Here is a 25,940-nt window from a genome sequence, read left to right as displayed (position 1 = left end):
TGTTCTTCAGAGGAAAAGAAGAACCTCATCCAAAACAAACACAAAAAATTTACTTTCATTTTTACAACCACTACATGAGTTACTAATCTGGCATTAGAAATTCCCATTTCGTGCTTCCAACAGTTGGGAGTTGAGTTTTTATATAGTCTTGAAGAGAAATTCTTTCCTGATTTATCTCTGATAACAATTAATAGTGTGAACTGCTATTATGTTTAACCATTCATCTGGTTACTTGCGAATGGATTATGTGCAATTTCTGTTCTTACAAGCACAGGAAATATTCTGAAGGCTATGGAGGCACAGATGGCCATTGCAACATTCAATAAGAATTCGACATCCATGGATAAGTGAGAAATAAGAATCTACACCACAGTTGTCTGGTAAGTGTTATTCCTGAGAACTAAACAATTTGCCAACAATTTACCTCACTGTTCTGAAAACTTTAAATACACAGATATTCACTATGGTGAACAAGAAAAAAGTATCCAAAACACAAGGGTAGTAACAAAACTCAACTTTAATACACAAATTGAGATGTGTGGTTTCACTATCTTGTACAATACAATTTAACAAGGTATGTATGTAAAACAGATACACAGGACAGATGGATTACCCATCTATCCATCCTTTTGGATGGTTGACCAGTTACCAATCGGTGAAAAATTGGGTTCTCAGCTAAAAGAATGTAGTAGTATGCACAGGGAAAGAAGAGAAAACCAATGAAAATTTTGGAAGAACAAAATCCAATGGGTAGATCATCACTGGGGGTCTGAGAATGTGCTCATTGGAATTTCTAATATTGTGGATGCATTTAAATTCTGAAACTTCTCTAGTTCTCTTGCAATCTGCACATCACTAGGCAAGAAATACTCTGTCAAAGCCTTGGTTGCAAACCTAGGAACCATCCCTGCTACTATGATGCCAAGAAGGCATAGCCAGAATAATCCAGTCCCCATCATGTTAAAGATGGCCCTGCATGAAAATTGAGGCATCAGTAAATTGAGTCTACGCAAAGTTGTCTTCTATCTGCTACAATGAGCTCGTTTGTCTCAAGGCATTAAGATGCATGTAACCAATTCAAGAATTTGTGATCATCAACAAGATTTGAAACTACTAAAGAAAGATCAACAGGTTAGGGAAATAGGCTGTACCAGTAACCAGGTAGCATCCAAATGGAGTCTATGATGATGACACATATTACTGTTGCAGCAATGCAACCCCATACAGATGCATGTGTGATCCAGTTCCACCGAAACACATCCATGGCCAAGTGAATGTTCACTAGAATGACCACAGCAAGGATCCACAAGTCTCCTAGGCCGGATATATCAACATCGCTGTGTCTGTATGCAAGATAAGGGATGTAGAATATAGCAATGCTTTGCCAAATGCAATCCATCATAGTGAAGATGAACAACTTGAGGTTGTATCTTTCATCCCTCTGCCCTGCCCTGTAGAGCTGGGGGTACTTCAGCAATGTCTTCCTGCTAAGATCCTTGTCAAGGATTCCAACGATGATGGTTGGCAGTGCAGTGTAGATCACAGAATACAAGACACTGCTCCATTCGCTTATTGCGCTTGTCAAGCTATACGCAGTGTATAACACATACCTAGAGTTCAAAAACCATATGTTAAACATACAAATTAGCTGAACAAACAGATTGGGTGGAAGTATCGATGATGATGCTTACCAGAATAGGACGAAGACAAACACAGCATTCCTGTAGAAGTTGTACAAGATCATGTAGGCCATCCTTTGGTAATTCCAATGTCCATGGACCAACAAGAGGGGCACCAAGAACCTGAACTGTCCCATAGCAAAATCTGAGGCCATGACAGCTTGCCTTCCCTCTTGGCCACTTATGCCAATCCCAACATCAGCCATTTGGATCATTGAGACATCATTTGCACCTGGAATCATACACAAGATTAGCACACAACAAGGAATTGATATCTTCTATAAGTTTGAAGTGAATTCTCAAGTTAGCTACATTACCATCGCCAATTGCAAGGGTCATGTCATCCGTTCGGTTCTTTATGAGAGCAACAATTCCAGCCTTCTGCAATGGAGCCACACGGCAGCACAACACAACATCACATGTCGTGGCCACTTTGAATAGCTGTTCCAGCAAGAACAACATGCAGAACCACATCAATCCTAAGACCAATACATCAAGGAATCAATTTAAGTGCATCAGTAGATTCTTACCTCTTCTTCCAGTTCTGTCTCCAAAATGTAGACAAGGCTGGTGCCATCAATGATCAAAGCCAGAGGAGACTTTGCAGATCCTGCACCTGCTAGTCTGCTGGACATGGAAGCTGCATCTTGCAGTCTCCTTTTACAGGATTCCCTGGAGTTGCTATTGATCACAATCTGAGTCATTTCACTTGTTAGAAGCTTGCAAGAATAGCCAATGGAGATGGCAGTTTCTTGCTTATCCCCTGTCAACACCCAAACCTTGATGCCAGCTTGCCTCATGGATTCTATGGCTTCTGGTACACCTTGTTGGAGCTTATCTTCAATCCCAGAGGCACCCAAGATGTGAAGATCTCTTTCAGCATTTGATGCGATAGCTTTTAGCAACTTCCCCCTGCCGATCAAAGCTGTAGTTGCATTCTCATATGCAGACTGCCACTTCTTGAACTCGTGTTCACTTAATTCACGCATGCCAACCACCAATGTCCTCAGACCCAAAGATGAATAGGAATGGAGATTTGTTTTGGTTGTATGAATGATGTCCAAATCTAGGTTCTTTTGTACAACTCCAAACATTGAATTGTCTGCACCTTTCACAAATAGCTTCACTGTTCTATCAGGACAGCCAATTATCACTGACATCCTCTTTCGATCGCTATCGAATTCATGAAGGCCCAAAACATCAAATCTGCATTTCCAGTATTGCAAGTTAAGATACTTATACAAAAAGAAATTATGAATTACTGGTACTCAGAAGCAAGGTTCGCAATACCGTATCGTACCGGAGTTTCGACCTGGGCTCGGTACTGGTACGGTACGGTATACCGCTCGGTACACCCAGGTGTACCGAGCGGTATATTCAGGCGTGCCTAGTACTGTAGCAGTGCTACAGTACTGCTACAGTACCGGACCGGTAACAGGCGGTCCGCGTACCGGAAGCCTGTCGGACCGGTACGTACCGCCCATACCGGGCGGTACGGACCGGTACTGCAAACCATGCTCAGAAGACTGTGTTTTGCAAACTGCAGTTAATGCTGAGAACAATTCTTCAAGTAGGTTTGAGGTCTTCCTATTACTTGTAGAAGTGATACTATCAATTAGATTTAAATCTAAAGCAATTGGGACACAAATCTTAGAAGAAAAGATGCTAAAGTCAACAAGACTTTGGAGTTGTGCACTTTCAAGTCAGCTTCAGGTTTTTGGAAAAAAACTGATCACCCAACTTCTTTGGCAATCACTTCAAAGTGAAATATAATTTCCGATAAGATGAGGGGGACTCATGGCAACGTGAAAACAGAGTAGAAAATTAAGATAAAAAATGTTAAAACGTTATTTGAGCATCTACTTATCATAATACTATAAGGACATATTTAAGCCAATAGTTAAATAGATCCAGCAAAGAAGTTTAATTGGATCCATGTGGACATCCCATCCACTGATAAACTTGAGAGAGAAGCAAGCAAATGAAGGTAGACCAAGTCTAAGTCTTTGCCAGATATGAATATTGTGCTGGCTCCAGTTCTGATTGATTGGAATTATGTGGCGGTGGTACTGTTGATGAAACCAATCACCAAGCAAGGGGACACCAATAACAACTAAACACTGGATAAGATTTTCTTTCTTCTCCATTTGTTCTTGGTCATCTCCTCAGAGATTGAGCATATGATAAGGTTGAAGGAGTGGGAACATAATCTTTCTCTGACAAAGCGGGGAAAGCTTTTAACCAAATTATACTTCAGATTGCATATCGAAGTAACAGACCAAAATGGGTCAGTTGCAAAGTAGATCAACCAATTCAATCCCTGTTCTTCTTGCTGATGTTGTTCCCACCATGGCAAAGCCAGGAAGAAGAAAAGAGGGACAGAAGAGGATATTAACATCCAGCCACTACGAACCCTAAGCTTAAAGCTTGTTGACAACAAGGCATCTAAAAAGACCCAATTTTGATTCAGGAATCACAGCACAATGATAGAACAAATGGTAGAAGAAGGAAGCAAATAATTGGAAGGAGCATGAAGAGTAGCAGTACCTCTGTCTTTCACCGAGCACATCGATGAGGATATGCCCGGAGGTGCGCTGCATAAGCACGAAACCATAAGCAGCAGCAGCATAGACCAAGGCCTGCTCGTCGGGCGACTCGCCCTGGTAGTCGATGAGCTTGAGCGATGGCTCCGGCGTGTCGACCAGTATGGGCACGATGGTGTTGCAGGTCGCCAGCGCAAGGAAGAAATCACGAGCACGATTGGCCTTCTCGATTCCTTCCCCGCCCATCACCGCATTCATCAGCTCCGGATCGGTCTTCACGCTCATTTTCGGTCTCCAGGTCTCCCCGTCCACTGCGATGAACGATCATCAGAAACAATTCTGATGCATATGGGCGAGGAAGAAGAAGTAAGCATCGCATCATTATTACCTGTAATCGAGTGTCCGTCTTCCTCACCATCACTTGCGGCGCTGTAGTCCACCCCGCCAACGCTGGCGCACCGGAACTCCATTTTGTTCTCCGTGAGTGTCCCCGTCTTGTCGGAGAACACATACTTGATCTGCCCGAGGTCCTCGTTGATGTTGAGCGCCCTGCACTGGAACCTCGTCTTGCTCCCCTCGTCGAACATGTTCTTGTCCTGGATCATGAAGAAGGCCTGCCCCAGCCTCACCAGCTCCATCGATATGTAGAGCGCAATCGGAATCATCACCTGGAATATGATCACTGACTTGAGGAAGCTGAACACCGTCTCCCACCCCACCCCGTAGTAGTTGTAGGTGTCCGTCTTCGGTCCCGAGTAGTCCTCCTTCCGGTAGTACAGTAGGTCGTTGAGCTCGTGGTGGTGGTTGGCGAGCCACACGCCGGCGAGCACCGTGACGATGGAGCATAGAGCGACCAGTGCCACGGCCAGCAGGATTACCTCCCGGTTCATGTGCGCCTCGAGGCGGCTCCGCTTCGACGGCGCGCCGGAGCTGTTCAGCATCACCTTCGTGTCCTGCCCGGTGTACACTGCGACGCCGACGACCCAGCTCGTGTTCTTCAGCTCGCACCCCCGGAGGATGATGTTGGACGGGCCGAGTGAGACCCGCTTTTCGCCCGGCACGTCAGCGCTGGCGAGGAAACCGTAGATGTTGCGGTTCGGCTTCTCGCAGCGGATCAGGCCAGCGGTCGACTCCGGCGGCGTTGACTGCGTCTCCTGCTTCGCGTACCGGGTCTTGAGATTGGACTCGCCGTCCAGGTTGATGGTCTGCACGTAGGCCACGCCGGTGGGATCGCTGGTGGCGAGCAGGACCATGTCGCAGGGGAGCGTCTCGTCGGCGGTGACCTTGACGACCTCCCCGACGAGGATGTCCTTCCACCGCTTGGGCCGGAACTCGCCGCCGGGCGCCAGGACCTGGGCGGTCCGGTTATTCTCATCCCGGTCGGAGCGATGCCGCCGCCAGTCCTCGTACCCGTCCTTGACCGCGGTGACGCCGAGCACGAAGGCAAGCGGCAGGATGGAAGCTGCAGGGGTGAACACGCCGAGCTGCGGGACCTGGTTAAGCCCCGCGAGGATGAGGAAGTAGACGTAGGCGACGCGGTGGAACTGCTCGAATAGGTTGCGGGGCAAGAAGGTGAGGACAGAGTACTTGGTGGTCCTGATCGAGTTGTCGGCGAACTTGATGGGCTGGTTGGTCCTCCCGGGGTCGTTGACGTACACGAACCGGGCGTCATCGTCGCTGATCTCCCTCTGCGATCCGAGCTTCTCGGAGTCGGAGCGCTTGGAGGGGAAAGAAGCGACGGGCTTCGACGTCGAACGCTCGAAGGAGACAGCGGAATTCGAACTGGACGACGGAATCCTTTCGGCACGATGCCACGACGACGAGCTCCTCGAGCGTGAGGCAGCCTTCGGTAGCACGTCGGGATCGTCATCCGGCGGCGCCGACGGGTTCAAGGAGGGCCTGTTGGCAGCCATGAAAGAGAAGAAGAGAAGCTTCAGGAGTTACAGAGGGGCAGAATCCATGGATTTAGATGGCAGATCAGAAGAGCCGAATGGTCCGAGCAGGCCATCTAGAAGACCAGGAGGCTGTCAAATATGATGCACGGCTATGACCGAGGAGATGAGGTATGACTTTGGCATCCAGAAGCCATCTACAAGGTCAGGAGTCAAGCATCCGAGTCCAACATGGCTTCTTCTCCAAGCTCCTAACCAAGACCTTCTCCATCGAATTCACTGTAGAGACTTTCTTGCATCCTTACGCCATTTTTCCTCCGTTCAGACTGCAGCTTCCCTTCTGCTGCCATCTCAAGTCTCTGCTCCCGTCAGCACCATCAGAACCTTCGGTAGAAATTGCACCGTCTCCCATTCCGTAAGTCGAGGGATGTTACCTTGAACTCTGCTTGGCAGCAGCGGCAAGTGAGTCCAGAACCATTCTCAGGGTTGAGGTGGATATCCACAGCACATCACCGCGGCAAATTACCACCCCTGTTGAATCGTGTTGTCTCTCGAGCCAGATGTCGAGGTCAACACGATAAGGTCCGAGTCGCATTGGTTGACCTGATCCGAGATACCGACGCCGCCAAGCTCGACTGAGGAGGCGATGCTCAAGTGTATCCTGACCATTCCATCGGATCAAGCACATGTACAGTTCATTTTGGGAGAATGATAGATGGTCATTCACGTGATAAAGACCTCTCCACAGACCGCGAGACCTGTCATTCCCAGAGGAAGAATAGTTCAGAGAAGGCATGGAAACAGTAGAGATTAATGGACATGAGAGATCCTTCCTTGGCCTAACCTGAACAGTAGAGACTAATGGAAGGAGAAGAGCTATGAAAGCAGCAGCTTGATGTTGTTGAGGGGCGATGTCAAGCAAGATGATGAAGCTCCACCATCATTGGGGATGCCAATGAATCACAAGCATAACAAAGACATCTCACATTTGTAAGTCTCATATTTTCATATTACAAGAGAAAATTCATTCAAGCTATACACTTTCATATTTTCTTAAAAATGGTTCTATATATATATATATATATATATATATATATATATATATATATATATATGAAGCTGAAGTGTATGCATAGAAAGGAGAAAACACACATCAAATAAACAGACATATTTATTAATAAAAAAACTATATTTAAAAAAAATTCAAGATGATGAAATATTTGTCACCTTTCGAGAGTCAATCTGGACCATAATCTTGGAACTTCTGACTATTGATGTCATACCTATACAAATTAGAGATGTCAATAATGTGATGAAAAATTATAGCCCAAGTGGTGGGTTAGGTCATGATTGAGCACAGTGAGCAATCTTTTGTTGCATGGTGAGATAAAATATTTGTTGGTTCTGGGCATTCCACATCCTCTCCAAAGCAATTATGATGGATATTAGAAGTTAATCCAATGTTTCCCTCCACAATCAAAAAGTCTTATATAGTTGAAACAGGCTATTACTACTCAAGGCCAGTGATAGTGAACCTGATGCCCCACTTCATCACACATGACTCCCTGCAACAGAGCAATTTAGTGTGACAAAGAATGGCAGGGAGGCTGGGTGAGGAAGGTCAGGTGAACTTGTATTCCTGGATACAGAGGAGTGATGGAAGAGTAGAGGAACAGTGGCAGCTAAACTTACAAGTAATAAGCAGCAGAAGATACAAATGTTTACTGACTTTGAACTGCTAGCATTTATTAGTACTATCTTGAGTTTGACCTACTGTTTAGCTCTGTATAACTTTGAGGTAGAGTTGACTAAAGTTTCTACAAATGTAAATCTAGAGTAAAGAAAGTAACTGGTGGATTCTTTCCTAAAGTAACTGGCAGACTTATACTATTTCTCCATTTTTCTCCATAAATATTCTATCTTCATGGAACTAATTTGCTTGGTTACATACCATGTTGCTTTCCTTCATTACTTTGAACTGTAGTTGGTGCACTCCATGCTCAAAATGACTTGGATCCCTCTCTTCCTGAGTTCCATGTTTTATACTGCAATAACTAGTTTGTCAATCATGAACATTGTTTTCCATTGCTTCTGCTCCATAACTGCGAGGTTCCAGAACAGCAGAAGAAAAGGTCTTCATTTGAATAACCCTAAATAAAACCAACCAATGTAATGATGTAAGCATTCATTAAACAATATAAAGGCCACAGAAGTTAGAGAGAGGAAGAAAGGTTGCATAACGACGCACATGGCTAAACATGGAAAGATGGAAGCAGTTCCAAGAAAGAAATGTATATATTATCTACATCAAACAGGCACTCATTTCTCCTTGCAATCTTCCACCATTTTTTGTGAGGCCTTAACATGAACGAAAAGTATATTTATTGTCTCACAAACTTGGGTTTTGGACTCAACATCAGCCTCTCAGCTTCCATTCTGGACTCATTCAAGCTCTGACAGTCTCAATGCACACAGGTAACTGCAGGACCTCAAAGTGGGTTTCTCAAATCATGGCATTTGCGGCCATTGTCAAAAACAACATTGCATCCACACCCTGGATGATTTTGCATCTGTATTTCCACATATATACAGTCTAGATAACACTTGTAATCTCAACCTTGAAGAAGGACACAGTGTTGGGCCTATGATGAAAGGTATTGAATAGTCAAAACAAAAACCACCAGTCCTATCCATTGGAGTCCAAGATATCTGGCTTACTTCTATTGTGAAGACTTCAATGATGTTCCATAAGAGAGAGCTAGTTCTGCATTTAACTATTGGTGGTAATGGATTGATACCAAGAGCAGGAATCTGGAGTCCAAAAGTTGAGAGCATATGTGATAGTTTCTTGATTCAGAGGCACCTTCAGCCCTTGCAGTACAGCATGTAAACATCCCACGTATTGTCCAGAATTGATGTTGGAGGATAGCAACAGAATATTTGTTGATAATAGAGGAATATAAAAGAGAGGAATAGAAGATAATAATTAAAAGATAATAGGAAAATAAATATATAACTACCAAACTCGCTCTTGCTCAAGGAAAATACTTCTAGGATGAAGACCTTGTACCTTCGCACATCTCGCAGGCGGATGATGGAATCATACCATCGGAAAATAAATGTGGTCTCGCACCACTCACATTCAAAGTGGAAAAAGAACACATTTCATTAATCTATTTCTGATTTAAATATATTATAATATTCTGACTCATAAAAATAGGCAAAATATTACAATTGAATCAAATCAAATATATGATTTGATCTCTCTTCGAAGAAAATAATAATCTTGATTGATATGCTTTCATCCTCGTTGAGATTAATCCTCACAAAATCTTCCATTATAATTTAAAATCTTCAATAACAATCATAATTTAATTTTTTATTTATTTATTTATTTATTTTTCGCCTTGAGTAGATGTTGTCATGTGACAACTCATGACAAATGCAAATATCTTAAAACTAATAAAATTCATTTAAATAACATATAAATTAAATTATTCTTGCATAAAAAATTCTTGACTAGGAATCTCCCATAGTGACAAAGTCAATGAAGAGCATTGCAATCACTACTAACATCAATAACACTTCCAATTTTACAATCTTGTAAAGATATGGCTAATTGTAGTACCAAAAACATATGCTTGATTTCTTTTCTTTTGTTTTTGCTATACTATATATTCAAACAATTCCTATAAAGGTATCATTGGTCTCCAAGCACCATAAAATAATAGATATCAATAATAATAACATGGAGAAGGATATAAGGATATAGTACAAATAAGATCAAGAATACTCTTGATACATATTGGTAGATATTTACTGATACAACTAAATACTGATAATAAAATATAAAATTTGATATTGGGATGATATCATCAATTTAACTTTTCATTATTTTAATCAATGATATTGGATGTCAGTGTACTATCCAATATACCAAAACTAAAATTATACACCCAATAGATTACTAAATTCGTTATCTGACCAGTATTTAAATTCTTGGAAAACAACTGTTACTTCACTAACCTTCCTAAAATTTAGCTCAACTACTTACTACATTAAACTAATTTGACCTGGCCAAAAGGACAGTTCATTAGCCCAATAGTTACATAAATAATGGGCTATAACATAAAACATCATCAATTCGTTAATCAAATCATTACGGAGAACCAATTGGAGCCTTCAAAATGGTGGTGATGCTGCCTATTTGCTTGAGACTTCAATGGACTACAAAAGAACTGGTGGGGAAAGTAGGATTCTAAAATACTGTGAGAACTCTAAGGTCATGTGTTGGGCGAGGGGTACAAAGAAGAAAAACTGGATTAGGTTAAGATATATCCACAATTTAATTATATACAACAATGAACTGTATGATGAAAGGTAATCTCATAATTAGCAAGGATCACAGAATTTTTAAGTTGAGAACCATAAAGTATGCAGCAAAGATGACAGCAATCACAACCCTCACTAATTAGATAAACCTGACTTAAGCAATACTTAATTTCTATACAGAGGAGTTCTTTAGGATCTCATATTATGCATGGGATACCAATTTTTCACATGTTCATTCCACCACAGGGTCACAGACCTTGTGAAGTTGTGACTTTGAAAGATACAAGTAGTATTTTTTATTATCGAATATCAATACTGCTACAGTAATCTCTAAGCCATATAAACTAGAGAAAATTGTTGTTTGCCAATACAGCATAAATTTCCAAAGTATACAAGGAAAAATCATTGAGATCAATCAGATAATTAACAGGTTAAATAATTACTCACGAGACAATATACCTTAAGATCATTCAATCGACTCACCTTTTGGATGCAGTCAACATATGTGCCCATGGACGTAGGAGTAACTGGACCTGCTAACATGGATTTATTAGTGCTCCTGCAATAGCAGATACCTAGAATAAAAAATGAAATCTTTTACCTCTTAGGAGAGTGTGCGCGCATGAGTGCATGCTAGCATGCCTTCTTTTTCTTTTCTGAGGAACAAGGGAAAAGTGCTAGGAATTTGTTCCATCAGCTGCCCCCTCATTGCTTTCAGGTCTGATAATATGATTCTTTCAATTATTGTCACATGGAAAGTCTCCTTCCAAGTCACAAGATTTGATGTCTGTCAGTCTGTTGTCCATAACTCAACTTTACTGCTAAGTAACAAAAGCTTCACTTTTCATCAAAGGATAAAAAGCTTCTCTTGACTGTGAAGAAGACAGATCCCTACTTCACAAATCTTCCCTATAACTCCATCTTATTGTCCTGAAAAGGATAAAGCTCCAAGGGAGAAGAACCTGTTCAAGTACAGTCAAGATTCTGAACCCCTCAACACTGCAATCCAATTGGCTTCATGAATTACCTGTCAGATTTTAGCACACAAAACAGGGTCCAAAAACATGCAGATGTCATTCCACATGGGCATTTGTATTTATTCTACAAATCAATGACAATCATGATATCAGTTTGATGAGAAATATAAACGGGCAAAGTCTTGATCACCCAGGTCATAAAGGAGCCACCATACCTGCTACTACAACACCAAAGTCGCCCCTCAATCTAATAAGAAACATTTGACTGAACAATCTTTTAATTTTATTCTGTTAAAACCATAAGACCAGTGAAGTACATGACACAAGTCTACGTAACAACTATTATTTTATACCAAAAATTTTATGTTAGATGTTTATTTGTGAAATGCCATTTGTATAAGTGTGTATCTTAAATTATTCAGAGAAAAATTACAAGTTCATTTATTTGGGTTAGTGCTGTCCTTAAATCCTCACACAGAATAACTTCTTCCTCATTCTTGGCTGTTCTTCAGGTAAATTTAATTGGTAATAAATGGGTAACAAATGCACCACATCTGACCTTCTGCCAAAATATAATGCTACCAGAATTCTATTGTCATATTCTGAAGGAAGAGACATCTCCTTGGAGTTTGATTGTAGCCCCTTACCTCAAGTGGGCCCTTCAACTTGTTGAGCCTCAGAAGTCACGGGTTAGATCTGGTAGTGAGGGGTCCATCCCTTTACCTTACTTGAATGATGTCCTGTAAAGAAAGGACAGACATCAAGACAAAGAAACACTGCATTGTAAGCACTGAGAAGCCATATCTTGAGGTATAACATGCTTTAGATTCATCAATCAGATCCCTTTCAGTATATCTGAACATGATCCTAAAGCTAAAAACAAAAAACCTACTGTATCTGCACATGTTTATGAATGCTGTAGACCAAACAGAACCATGTATTTAGATGGCCAACTCAAAAGAAGAAGATGACTATTTCAAATTGGAATGTTATGATTGTGATGTAACAGGATTCAGGGGCTGGAAGGCAATTTTCTTATCCGGCTTTTGAGAGGCTGGTGAGATGGCAGGTGTACAGTTTCAAAATCAATTCTAAGAAACTTATGAAAACAAGCATGACCTGATTATTCAAACATTAAATACCAGAAAGTTTGGTAAACTAAAATATAGCCATCACAATGAGAACGATTTCAGCTGCCCAAGACATTATTAAAATAAATGTCATATGAATGCCCCTAGTCATAATCGCCTTTATTTTATTTTATTTTATTGGGACACGCTACTCTCTCTCTCTCTCTCTCTCTCTCTCTCTCTCTATACAATTTAAATGCTTCCTCTGATAATTTGATGGACCTTTAAGATTCCACATAACAAATTATTCTTCTTCAGGCCTATATCATGAGCTGATTCTTTGGCTTTCTCACATGATTTTGCAAATTCCTTCTATCATCATACCTACTCTGCCTACTCATGGAGCTGCTTCTATTGCAATTTCACAAAGTGGATTCTAGAGAATTACTTGAAGAAATTTGTTAAGAGCAAAAGTTTCAGTAGGTCGCAGGCCCCCGTCCTGTGTCCCTGATGTCACTTTCTGATTGAAATGGGAGTCAGTAAAACTTGAGTTTTACCATTTAATCTCTTAAATATTCCAACTTCCTTCTCATTAATGATCTCCAGACCTATCTTTTGTTTCTTATTAAGTTTTTGTACAAGGTCAAGTGGTCAACTACGTGTCTCAGTTTTCTTCTTTGCTTTCAAGGATTTGTCTCGTTCAAAACTTTGACTGGGGAAAAAGAATGAAAATGAACCAGTTATGATGCCCTTAAGAGTAGGAACTGTCTCTTTCTTCTTGGTAAGACAGCAACATTCTTGGAATTCATCAGGATGTAGCTTGCAAAAGAACATATATTGCAGATGGAGCTCTTCAGAGGTAGTTGGTATCTCCACCTTTTTCTCTCAAATTTTCCCTATATTATGTATAGATGATATCCATCTTAGTTCATGTAGACAAAGTTCAGAAATTATGTGATTCCTTCTCTGCTAGCAGTTCTATTCTTTCTCTAATTGGTTCCTTAGAGGATCCAACTTTCTTTTCTTTCATTTCTCACTTCTGCCATTCTTTGTGTATTTCCTACATATTTTTTTCAACAACAGTCTTTCCTCTGGTAATTCAGTATGTAAAAGCAGCATTCAGAAGACTACTGTAGTGTTTTCAGTGATCCTGAAACAAATCCAAAAAGAGCAACCTGAGGAAGCTGATTCCATGAAATGTCTAATGGGAATCAAGGATAAAAAAAGCTATTCATCGTATCATAAATTGTTCTTAGTGGAGTAAAATGGATGAACCTGAAGGTGTAGAGCCAAGTAAATCCTTTCGACACCTGCCTGACCCCATATGTTCACTTGTTGGAACTAACCCCAATCTTACTGCGAGTTAGTTTGATTCAGTTTGCTGCATAATCAAGGACCTGCAATCGAGCAATTTAAAAGGTGATCTGCAGGTAAAGAGCAAAATGTTTGAAAAGATGAATCGAGACTGTGATGAATCCAACAATAATCTTTGTGTTTCAAAGATTCAAGGTAAAATCACATTTATCTTTCTTTCCTGAACTGTAAAATTGATGTGATGCCTTTGTCTGATAGGATTCTCACCTTAATTCTCATTTTCTTCTGCAAATAGATGCATTAGCTTCTCTTACTGTCCAACTGAAAGAGTTATCCATACGGAGGAGACAAGCACTAAATGATTTTCTTGATCTAAAAGGTAGCAGCACTGATCCTGGACTGAAATCTTTCACTCCTAGCTCATCCTTTTCTGAAAGGCATATCTCAATAAATCTTGCAAGTATAAAACTAAAAGGAGGCTGAACAATTGATAGAACTGACTCATATTTTTCTTGTTATACAGGGAATATTCGAGTATTTTGCCGTGTAAGGCCTTTCCTCCCTGATGAGATTTGTGGATATGCAAGACGAGTGCTCACTTCAGATACAACTAAGTTGTTCCTAAGAATTGCTGATGATAAGAACAAGCAATACAGTTTTGACAAGGTTTTTCATCCACAATCAACACAAGGTAAAGTCAACAATATAACAGTCTAAGTTCTGAAAATATATTAATATATTATCATGATTTCAGAAAAATAATGTGCATTCTCAAAATATTTCAGAAGAAGTGTTTTCTGAGATTGAACCTGTGATCAAATCTGCCTTGGATGGCTATAATGTCTGCATCTTTGCTTATGGGCAAACTGGAACTGGTAAAACTTATAGCATGGTAAGAGTTCTTGGTTTAGACAAATTATTTATCATGTCTTGGATTAGACAAAATACGGTCAACCAATGGACAAATTATCAAGGTTTGACCAACTTATAATTTGTATCTAGGAAGGTGTTCCAAGCAATCTTGGTCTTGTGCCTCGTGGGATTCGGGCAATATTTGAACAAGCATTAGAAAGCAATTATACATTCCAGTTCACCTTCAGCATGCTTGAGATCTACATGGGCACTCTAAGAGATCTACTTGTTCCACAAAGCACAAAGCAAAGGGTTCATAAAGCATGGTGAGAACAAAAACTATTTGGATACATTATCAAGACATTTATATATCAAAGACCATTAATTATGATGTAGAAACTTTGGGAACCCATTAGTGAGGCAAATTACTGTAGCTATAATTCTGTATGCTAAGCCATAAAGTAGAAAAAGACACAATTTTTTATTCTTATAGGAATAGGCAAACAAAATCCTATTTGCAGAACATAATTTGCAAGAATTAAATTACCTTCTCATTGTAAGTCTTGTAAAAATTAGAAATAGAGATGTAGATACTGTCTTGCATTGTCTGATTTGATAGGTCATGAAAAGTGGAAATTGCTTGATGATATCAAAATGACACAATGGAAGTAAAACAGAATAACATTTGAATGAGTTATGATTCATCACACTGACTCATGTATCTTAGGATACATGTCCTTATCTTAGGATACATCTCCTTTCATATGGAACTTAAAGAAATATATTTGGTCGATACCTCTATCACAACACCTTCTCTGCCCACGACTTTCCCAATACCCATTTGTCCAACTATTAAATCTAAATAGCTAACACAGATTTAGAAAGACTTTCAGCCTTTTTTTTTTTTTTTTGCAAATTTACTACACTGCATTATCACCATATTTGATACAATTAAATTCCCTAAACGGCTCTATTCTTCATCAACTTGACTAATCCCTCAGCCAAAGATGCACAACTAATCTATTAGACTTGAAAGGCAACATTTAGTGCCTATGCTAGATTTGTGGAGATTTTTGTTTGACCACTAATAATGCTTTATGGATCTGAGTGTTAAGAAACAATATATACAAAAAGTTTGTGTTATCGAGATGAGAATATTGAGATAGATGTATGGAGTTACTAGGAAAGATAGGAAAAGAATTACTTTTATTCATGAACAACTAGGTATCACTTCGATAGAGGATAAGATAAGAGAAAATCATTTAAAATGATATGGATATATGCTCAAGAGACCTCCAGATATGGTAATCAGAAAATGTTAAATAATTGATGTTAGTAGTATGAGGAGAGATAGAAGAAGATCTAAAAAGATTTTAATAGAAATAATAAATAAAAATTTAAGTACTCTGAATTTAACATATGACTTACAGATCTCAATGGCAAGAAAAAAATCCATGTAGCTGACCTTATATGTTGAGACTTACAGCTTTGTCGTTGTTGTCATGTTTGACCTACAATTCTATTGCAGAGAAGAAGAGTAATTTACGGTTTACAATTAAACCAAAATCATAGACAAGAGCCAAATCCATCATCAACCGATTTAAAGAACTATACTAAATTTGTTATGCTTTTATTTGAAAATTTTAGCTAACAAAATGCTAATCATTAATCATTATCTACAGCCTTTCAATTCAAATGAACTCACTTGGAGGCATTGAGATAGAGAACCTTGTATCTATCAAAGTGAGCAACTTTGAGCAAGTTAAAAGACTATACAACCTTGGAAGCCGATCCAGGTCAACAGCTTCCACAAAGTCCAATTTGAAGTCAAGCAGATCTCACTGGTATTTATTTCATACCTACAGTGATGACAACCTTTGGATGAAAAGAACCATCTTTGGACCATAAACAGTTCTTGTGCAGGACAGCCTTACTTGCATATCACTAACTTGTTCTGCTGCACCTGAGAGACAAAAGGAAACAAATAAGATATGGATGGTCGATCTAGGTGGAAGTGAGCGGCTGTTAAAGACACAAGCAACAGGAAGAAGACTGGAAGAGGGGAAGGCAATTAACTTGTCACTGTCAGCTCTTGGTGATGTCATCAGTGCACTCCAGCATAAGAAGAACCATGTTCCATACAGGTATGTATTATAAGAATATCAACTGTACTCTTGAACAACAGTTCCTTGTATGAAAACATTTACACTAATCATATCTTTCCCGTGTCGCTCGCTGATTTTCTCATGTCATTCGAGTTGTGAGCTTGTCCACCAGTTTGTTCACAACATAATTCATTCATGATCTGAGATGTTTCAGTTGACTTTCTGAAATTCACTCAGAATCAGATAAGTTGGGGCATTTCAATTAAATATTTGTTCTATGATACTACCAACTTAATATATATTATGATTGCAGTTCCTATGAAATATCTTCTTTTTTTGTGATGTTTGAATAAATTTTGAATTTTAGTTCTTCATTTTGACAGGAACAGCAAGCTTACACAAGTTCTCAGAGATTCACTAGGTAAGCTTCACAGTTTCTCTCATTAAAGAAACCATGGTTAAATATTTCTCGATTTACCATAATTTAGAGCCAACAATTTTGCCAAGATTATTTCAATTTACCATGAGTAAGAGCCAATAATTTTGCTAAGTTTTGCACTTGTAATTACAGGATCAGACTCAAAGACGTTGATGTTTGTCCATGTAAGCCCCAAAGAAGAAGATTTATGTGAGACAATTTGTTCTTTGGGTTTTGCTACACGAGTGAGAAGTATCCACCTAGAAAGTGAAAAATCACCAGTAAGTTTATATACACACACTGATATATATATATATATATATATATATATATATATATACACACACACACACACACACACACACAAAACATAGTATATCTCTAGTAAATATCTTATTCATTGTACAGGTGATTAGTTCAAATCAAAATAATTCCCTAGTATGCACAGCATTTAATTCTTTGGTGCAAAAACTTATGATTTCTGATGTTCTACATTCTGTTGCAAGCTCATACAAATCTAATATTCCAATACGTGTGCCACCAGCAAGCAAGCCTAATACATTGACATACAAATTATTGAGCTTTTCCTGTTCCAATTAAAAATGATTTTTTCCTATTGACTATTTCTGCTTTTCTTACTTCAGAAGCTTACTTTTGTCTTGGAAATAGGAACTGCAAGCTAAGAAGGAAGTTGAAATGGCTAAGCTGCAACAAACAATAACAGAACTAGAAAGTGAACAAAAAGATGTGCAAAGAGAAACTGGGAGGCTCAATGAGAGACTAACACTTCTAATGGGATTCGATCAATCGAATGATGTGCATGAAAAAGGTTCACTGACAGTGACTGGAGATCTTCACTTTAATGGGGAAGTTGATTTGCATAATGCCAAGGGTTTCAAAAGAACATCTCCAAGCTTGCCCAGGTTCATGAAACCAACAATTTGCAGTAAACAAAAGACTGGTTCAGTTCACCTTTCTTCTACAGGTACAAGAAAGAAATCAGCAATTCCTTCAAAGATGAAAAGGTCTGCATCTGTCTATGCTGAATCCATAACTTCTCAAGCAAAGGATACTGCTTGTCTGTCTGACTACGGTTCAGATTTTAGCATGTCCACCGGCTATGCAATTCAGGGACATGGTGCAGATGATGATACTGAATGTAGTCAAGGCACTTCAGAATATGAGATTAAACAAGTAATTTTCCCAGAACAGGAGAAATCCCCAAGAAGTTCAATGACTTCTCTTCATGATGGATGCTTCAACAATGGAAGTTTGAAGGTCAAAGAAATTAATAAAAATAAGCATTTCACTGAAGATTGGCTTCATCTACAAACAACAGGTCAAACTCGAACACATAATGTTGGTGGTAAACGCATATTTGCTATTCCGGTTGACAAGAGAAATATCATGTGCAAGCAACAGAACAGAGTAATATACTGTAACCAGGCAGAGATCCAAAATTTTAGAAAGAGAAATTCAGGGTCCACAAAGAAGACAAATCTTAATGGTGTAGATTCTCTAAAAAGCATTGTATTAGATGAAGCAAGAAGATTCATTGTTTGTTCACTGACTGACATGGAAGATACACAGCTTGATCAGAACCAAGATCATGATCAAGTAGCTGCAGAAAGAACAGGTGGTCAAGTACAAGAAGATTTGACTGTAGTTACTGTACTAACAGAAACACCTGGATTCAGAGAAAACCCCATTTCAGTGGACAGCTACAGTGAAGATTGTTCAAGGCCAGAACAACAGGAGAACAAAGAGGAATCTTGCATGCTTTTTAGAACACCTAGGAGATCACTATTTGCAACTCATTCATTACAACCAGACCAACATACTGACTTGAAAGAGTCCATGATACATATTACCAGTTGCCATGATGAAGAACACGGTAAGCTTCTGTCCAGTCAGTTAAGCTATTTCTGAAATGGAATTGGTTCGGTAGGTTCTAGGTTAATATCCTTGTGTAGTGGTGTCCAAGGATTTAAACAGGTAATTCTCTAGATAGGGTTTAGCACCTACATTATCCTCACCAAAAAAAGAAAATCCAACAACAGAATCAGACAGGCTGAATGCTTAAAAGAGGCACAAGTCCAGCAAATGAGATTAGAACAATTAATAAGCATGCATCAAACATATTTTTGTTAGTTACTAGATTCATAATCCATATTTGTTAGTTAAAAATAGAATCTCCTCAAGCAAAGATGATATCTTTGAACTAAACAACAGTTTAAAATACTTTTGCACTAAAATCTCACAACAACTTAATATCAACACCCGAAATTATAAGGAGTATTACACCTATTGCAGCTTTGGTTTCACAGCTAGCAGCTAAAGGAAAAAGGGGGAAATTTTGCAGTAAACTCATCACCTCCACTTTCACAGAATCTTCCTCTAAGATTCTAACTCATTTCAAGATCATAGGTGACAAAGTAAGAAATCTGAATAAAAACTTAATGCAAGATGGCATGCAATATTCAATAATGATCTTTGCCCAAAAAATATGGATTCTTTCCAATTTAGAAGTAGAACCTAAATCACTTATCCTGAAAAATTGGCAATAAAATATTGACCTTTTTACCATAGAACCTTTAAGACTGTACCTTGTACTTCATCTGATCAGATTCTAGAGAACATCATATCATTCCCAACTTTTCTCTGCCAAAGACCAGACAGATTAGTGACTGATGAGTTACCCCTACATGATTGCCAATTTTTCCAAGGATATAGGAAGCTAAGCACCTTCTTGTTATGGATTAGCTTATTCGTATAGTCTAACCAATTACTATAAGCATGTTTTTCCTTTTTCACTTCAGGTACAAATGGGCTATTCTTGAAGACCATCCAAAGGTTGTGGGCAAGTGTACTACTAGGCTTGGGCATTCAGAGTCTTGGACTAGGCTGTGATTTCTTCCATGGCTTACTACATTAAAATGCAATTGCAATTTTTTTTCTTCAAACTGGTGGGATGAAACATAGAAGACCATAATATTGCCCTCCTTCTTTAAGTAAAATATTACAGAGCAATCCTGCTCTGCACATAAAAAATTCTTATACCCCTTTTGGCAAATAACCAGACCCAATAAAGAAAAGAGATATCTTTAAAACACTCTCTCTCTCACTGTGTGCGCACGCATATGCATGCTAGTATGTACGTATGCGTGTGCTATGTACGTCGCAAACACATCTGCATCTCTCTATTAGAAGTGTCTCCAAGTGCATATGTATATGAGCGTCCATTCGTAAGTCTGCACATGGATGTCTGTGTATAAATGCTTCTTTCCTGTTTGAATCCATACATAAAAAGACACTGAAGTTTGTGCATGAACTGTACATTTCATTTGAAAATAAATCCTCATTTCTATTGGAAGGATGCCATATGTGTTGATTGCATGATTGGCCCACAGCTTTTTATTTCAGTCATCCAAATAACTATGGATCAGTGAACAACATAATGGTGTCGGTGAAATTCATTTATCTACGTAAAGAAACCACCAGCTGAAGAAGGTATCTTGACGATTGTTGCATTTATGTTCATGAGAACGGAAACCTACCAAAAGGTTATGTTTGTTGTTTGATCAGACAATTAATCTTATTTAGGAAATGAAGTACAGGATGTCTGTTATGCCTGATAAACCATAAATTTCAGTTGGAAGACTAATTGTACCCTCTCTTAAGCTGCATAATGCAATTTCCACGCATGATTCATTTATAATAGAATAAGAACCTCCGAAGTGATTTCCTGATAGCAACCATGCTATATCTATTTTGTAAATGATAATTTACAAACAATAATGTCAACAAAGCATCTAGAAAATTATGCTACTGTGACAAGTTCAAAAACATACAATGTCTCTAACATAATGGAGTATCACATTCAAAAATAGGTAGAAATAAATGGAATCTTTTTGTATTTCATAAACAAGAGAATGGTAGCAAGTATTCATGACAAATAAAAGGCAACATAGATGAAAAACAAGAAAAATCAGCAAGCATTTGGAGGCCAAAATAGAATCACAAAAAAAGAACTTCCTGTTTATCCACATGCTACCTCAGCTTAACAAGTTAGGAATTCAAAGGATGTATGTTTTAGCTCCTTCAATGCTTGCCATCATGTTGTGGATGATTAAAGATCCACTGCCTCCGATCCTGCCAGCCAACCAGCAATAAATGGATCCCACCATCCAGAGATCGAACTTAGATGGTATCTAAAGAAGAACCGAATCATGATAATAGTGATTGGCTAATAAATCGATATTATACCTTATAATTAAACAGGTAGACTCTTATGCATTCCTAAGTGAAACATTTGATATTAATTTCCACAATACTTCATTAGACCAGATGTTTTGCCAAGATGAACAGCATAGCAGTATAAGTTTTTCCACATGCTTTGGTACAGTCAACCATAATAGATGTATGGTAGTTATCAGAGTTTAATATGATAATTGGCTCTGCAAAAAAGTAGCAATTCACTTTCATTTGCCCAAATGCAAAATGAATCTGATATGAAGCTTTTGTTGCAAGGATATCATTAAAGCAGAATGTTTATTCTCTTTTCTTTTTTTTTTTTTCTCTTTGAGGATGATATAGTATAGGATCAAGGAGTCTTGTCTCACCAACAACTTGATGATAAAGAAGACCAGAATGCAAGCGAGTCTAGTGATGAACAAATGCCAAGTTAGCGACCAAACTTCTAAATCATTGACAGACATTCGGAATGTCAGTCTAGACTAATCACTTCAACAATGTCAAAATTAAGAGTATGTTACTTCATAGATAATATCTGTTCTTTTTTTTAATTTTTGGAAGAAATTAATTGCCTTCCTTGGCTTCTTAAGATCGGTGTGAACCTTCATGATACAACTGGGTCTTGACTTTTTCATCTCTCCCCTATATCCCATCATCTTCCTGAGCTTTGCACTATCATCCAAGTTCTCATGTGCTGCATAAATGTTAGATAAAAGAAATAGTAACAGCTTAAAGTGTGGTTCAACTTCAAAGCAAAGTTCTCCAAGCTTAGCCTCACCTCTTCTAGCAGCAGCCAGAAGAGCTCCCCACATTGCTCCATTTGGCTCAAAAGGCAAACCTCTAAAACAGATATCAGGCAATTCTCAGAACCTGCACGTCCAAGAAAGTCAACCATACAACCATAGGACTGAATTCTTCATTTGATCATGCACTTTGAGTTCATTTAGTCAAAATACCACCTTCCTACGTCTGTCAGTCCCAAATAAATAAATACGAGACGAGAGACCAGCTAGGAAGTTGACATCATTAGGTTGAACACTAATAATTCCCATTCTACAAATAATCTTGACAGCTTCTGACCCAAGCCATGCAAAGCGAAACTTGCAATCATTGTGGTCCAAGTGATCACAATCTTCAGTTTCATATTCTTAATACCCCCAATGCTTCCCCGATTTCCAGAGTCAGCGTACATGTTCATCAATGGTTGCATCATGGAAATAATAGTCTACAATCCATGCTCGTCTATAAGCTACATATCCATTCCCTCAAATCCACTGCACCTAGATTGGCAAGTTCAACTCATCTAGCAAAGCTGGCGAACCCCATATCCACCTGACCATATTTCTCTCGGGCATCCACTTGAAAACATTACGTGCATTGTCAACGTCCCCAACATTGACCCACCCCGCAATCACTGCATTCATTCAGCAGTACCACATCCTCATCCCAATTCCATCAAACAGCTTATCTGCATCATTCACGTCGCCATGAATGCGCTTCAACAACCAACCTTCGAGGTCGTACGCCTGCCATATGTTCATAATGATCACACGTAACAGTTACGACCAGTCACATATCCTCCTCGTTCTCCTTCTACCGCATGGAATTAGGACAAGAGGTAAACTACAATCATACTTGGACCACTTCCGTGCTCGACCTTACACAAAACTTGGACTTCATCCATCTACAATCTTCCACATTACTCTTTGGCTAAAATGGAATGCTGGAACACCACAAGAACACCACATGGATGGACGACATGAAGTCTACGACGAATCTTCCATCCAGCTATGTGGAGGTAGTAAGCTCTCCAAAGATGAGTGTCGATTATGACAGTGCCAAACGGGTTAGCTGCTACGATAAGAACAAAAACACGTGTCACGTCAGCCTCAATGCACGGGAGTTGGATACGTGGACGCAGTTACATAAAGATCGCGACAAGGAGCCGCGGACAGACGTCTGATGTAAACACCGCTGCAGTGCTTCGTGACGAGGACAAGGCGAGTGCGGCCAAAAAACAGCCGTCACGTTGTTGGCGCTCGCCGTCCCTGCATGCGGCAGACAGCGCAGCACGAGAACTCGCGCCTCCTCGCCATCAGCTTCATGGAACTCTCTCTCTCTCTCACTCTCTCGTAATGTTCTCATACATTTTATGGACATGAAACAGAGAAAATTAGTAGTAATTTCATCAAATTGTTTGGCAATTTTCTTCAAGAATACCACAGCCAATTTGTATCTCCCGCGTGCTGCTTATTCCCCTGCAATTCAGTAAATTTGATCATACAAGTCAATGCTCTTTCTATGAAAACGTAGCCAATCTCTCCTCTTGTTGTTGGTGCCACTAAAAAGGTTCAGTCTCATTGTTTCATCAACCACCAGCTTTTTCTTCACTTGGATCAAAAACTAGTCCTGAGATGATCCAAAACAACTGGTTTTTTGTACTTTCACATTCACATTCACATCACACGAGACGAGAGGGTCACAAAGAAGCAAGGATGATATAAAGATTATGCACAAACCCTCGAGCAAGAACATGAAGTTCCCTCCCTCATCACTCGCCACATGACTACTGAGCAGGCTCAAACACAAAAAAAAAGCATGCGCCTGAACTGCTGCATCTATGGTAACAGTACATATACACAGAAGAGAGGCCTGGGACAAGATCCCCTACATTGAACAAAAGTGTACATGTATACGTAGCAGTTGCGAAAGGTACAAGGGTAAATGGAGGTCATCTGCCAGCGGTGACCATGGCCTTTTCTTCAGAATCCTGGGTGTCGCTGAGGGTTGCAAGCACAGGGAATTTTGGGCTTGCACGAGCTCTCTCTGCAACATCATCAGGACTTGGAAAAAGAGATGGCATCTTGGCGTAATTGAAGGAGAGGTCTGTGTTTGCAGCCAGAGCCAGAAGCTCTGACTCCTCCAAGCCCTTTGCTGGGCCGAGGCTGCACCTGTCCGTGCTGTGCTTGGCCAATGCATCTTTAAATTTCTTGATCTGCATATGATGAACCACACAAGAGAGGTCAAAATCAGAGACCTAGAAATGATCCTGGGTGTGAAATTGACCGATTACAATAACAATTTAAACATGGTGTTCTTACAACCATGTTCATGTTCTAATGCCACATATCGATGCCAAAATGAGGGGGGGGGGGGGGGGGGGGGGGGGGGAGATTGAATAGGAATGGGGTTGTGGATCTTACAGTGGCATTGGTGCAGCTGAAGCTGCCGAGGCGCCCATGGGCTCCGCGGTAAAACCTAAAAAATGGGAGGACATGGACATGCAAGCTATAACACATGGACTTGAGCTTCTCATAGTTGATTTGAAGAAACAGAACATTAGGGTTCTTCTCTGCAAACTGGCAAATCTGCACCAAAGAAAAAGGATATTAATTCTTGAATACCTTCAAATAAGAGGAAATTAAAGTCTTAACAGCAGAAATTTCCATAAAAGATCATACCTTGGGATGGAGGGCCCTGCAGCCTCCACATCCAGAGGAGAAGAAATCTACAATAACAAGCTTGTCGCCTGCGTTCAATAAGGAGTCGACGAGATCTTGCGCCGACTCGATCTCCTTCATGTTGGCTTGGAGACCCTTTTCCCACCATTTCAAAGACTTTCCGATCGAAGGGGTCATCTGCGAACAACCAGTAGACAGAGTTATTAGAATCTTTAACCACGAAAATCAAATAGCATCAAATTGCTAAACGAGGAATCCCTTGCAAGCCCATCATAAAGTATAAATTTGGAGGGTCAATGAAAACCCTAAAAAGATTGTTTCTGGTCCTCGCAAAGAGGAAACGAAGGAACGCGAACTAAAAAAAGAGGCAAACAAAGAAATTTCTTGACCCGGTCATAAAAGATCAAATCTTTAAAACATTTCATCATATCAATCAATAAACAGGGCAGAAGCGGCAAAAGACCGGATCTTGAAGCCTCCACGCACCTGCACAGGAACCGAAGAGACGCGTCCACGCAAGAGCTTCCCTCGCGGCGCACCAAGAGCCAATGTCCTCCCGTGGAAGCCACTGCTACGGAGCGCCACAAACGCGGGGCTCTTCCTCTGCTCGCGAGAACGCGACAAGCAAGCGTGGCCGCTGGACGAGGAAAGGAAGCACCTTTGAGCCAAAAGCTCCGCCATTGGTTCCAAAGGTCCAACCTTCCTCTCCCTCCGGTCGAGATGCAGAAACCAAAGAGCTGGAAGGAGATCGATTCAGCGCAAATTGGAAGGGGCGGATGGACAGCATTCCAGAAGAAAGGACGAAGGAATAAATAGGGCGTAACAAATGGAAATTAGTAGACCCACCTTTTGTCCTATCCGTTCCGTTTATTTAGTTTCCTATCGTGAATCTTAACCGTCGATTATCGGATCAGAGACCCAAACGCGCAAGATGGACGGTGAATATTAGTCAAAGGTGGCTGGTCTCCCAAACGACACGTTTTTGGTCATCGTTTGCTACCGCTTGGGAAAGTGGATAGGCTTCAGATAAAGGCCAAAACACC

The 25,940-nt window shown here is 39.9% G+C and overlaps 3 protein-coding genes and 1 long non-coding RNA gene across 8 annotated transcripts; 1 reads left to right on the top strand and 3 right to left on the bottom strand.

Moving 5' to 3' along the window:
• Positions 1 to 502: 502 nt before the first annotated feature.
• On the bottom strand, positions 503 to 7,112 carry LOC135645387 (phospholipid-transporting ATPase 1-like). The gene is made up of 8 exons (XM_065163711.1): positions 6,959 to 7,112; positions 4,611 to 6,872; positions 4,227 to 4,533; positions 2,210 to 2,885; positions 1,997 to 2,120; positions 1,692 to 1,911; positions 1,152 to 1,610; positions 503 to 972 (listed from the first exon to the last, which is right to left on the bottom strand). The coding sequence occupies exons 2-8, from the start codon at positions 6,133 to 6,135 to the stop codon at positions 759 to 761; spliced, it is 3,525 nt and encodes a 1,174-aa protein (XP_065019783.1). The 5' UTR covers positions 6,136 to 6,872; positions 6,959 to 7,112; the 3' UTR covers positions 503 to 758.
• Positions 7,113 to 7,303: 191 nt separating this feature from the next.
• LOC108953611 (uncharacterized) lies at positions 7,304 to 11,328 on the bottom strand. The gene is made up of 4 exons (XR_001979397.2): positions 11,048 to 11,328; positions 10,930 to 10,979; positions 8,066 to 8,264; positions 7,304 to 7,397 (listed from the first exon to the last, which is right to left on the bottom strand). It is a non-coding gene; the product is annotated as an uncharacterized LOC108953611 (long non-coding RNA).
• Positions 11,329 to 12,882: 1,554 nt separating this feature from the next.
• LOC103995388 (kinesin-like protein KIN-14B) lies at positions 12,883 to 20,558 on the top strand. Of its 5 annotated transcripts, none has more exons than XM_009415962.3 (13): positions 12,887 to 13,352; positions 13,597 to 13,786; positions 13,871 to 14,002; positions 14,103 to 14,186; positions 14,331 to 14,498; positions 14,593 to 14,699; positions 14,810 to 14,985; positions 16,342 to 16,503; positions 16,588 to 16,803; positions 17,148 to 17,185; positions 17,336 to 17,463; positions 17,852 to 19,076; positions 20,002 to 20,558. In XM_009415962.3, the coding sequence occupies exons 2-13, from the start codon at positions 13,759 to 13,761 to the stop codon at positions 20,115 to 20,117; spliced, it is 2,580 nt and encodes an 859-aa protein (XP_009414237.2). In that variant the 5' UTR covers positions 12,887 to 13,352; positions 13,597 to 13,758; the 3' UTR covers positions 20,118 to 20,558. The 5 variants fall into 5 exon arrangements, with proteins under 5 accessions (XP_065020165.1, XP_065020164.1, XP_009414237.2 ...); XM_065164095.1 differs by having other exon boundaries at positions 13,577 to 13,786; XM_065164093.1 differs by lacking the exon at positions 13,597 to 13,786 and having other exon boundaries at positions 12,883 to 13,352; positions 13,861 to 14,002; positions 17,336 to 17,367.
• A 3,466-nt stretch (positions 20,559 to 24,024) lies between these two features.
• Positions 24,025 to 25,702, bottom strand: LOC135645577 (thioredoxin-like 1-2, chloroplastic). Its single transcript, XM_065164100.1, has 4 exons — positions 25,384 to 25,702; positions 24,898 to 25,074; positions 24,640 to 24,804; positions 24,025 to 24,431 (listed from the first exon to the last, which is right to left on the bottom strand). Exons 1-4 carry the CDS (start codon positions 25,576 to 25,578, stop codon positions 24,168 to 24,170), a joined length of 801 nt encoding a protein of 266 aa, XP_065020172.1. The 5' UTR covers positions 25,579 to 25,702; the 3' UTR covers positions 24,025 to 24,167.
• Positions 25,703 to 25,940: the final 238 nt, after the last annotated feature.

Source organism: Musa acuminata, chromosome BXJ3-8, assembly GCF_036884655.1.
Source record: "Musa acuminata AAA Group cultivar baxijiao chromosome BXJ3-8, Cavendish_Baxijiao_AAA, whole genome shotgun sequence".
Lineage (NCBI taxonomy): Eukaryota > Viridiplantae > Streptophyta > Magnoliopsida > Zingiberales > Musaceae > Musa > Musa acuminata.
The sequence above is the reverse complement of the archived record's forward strand: the minus strand, read 5'-3'. Positions and strand labels throughout refer to the sequence as shown.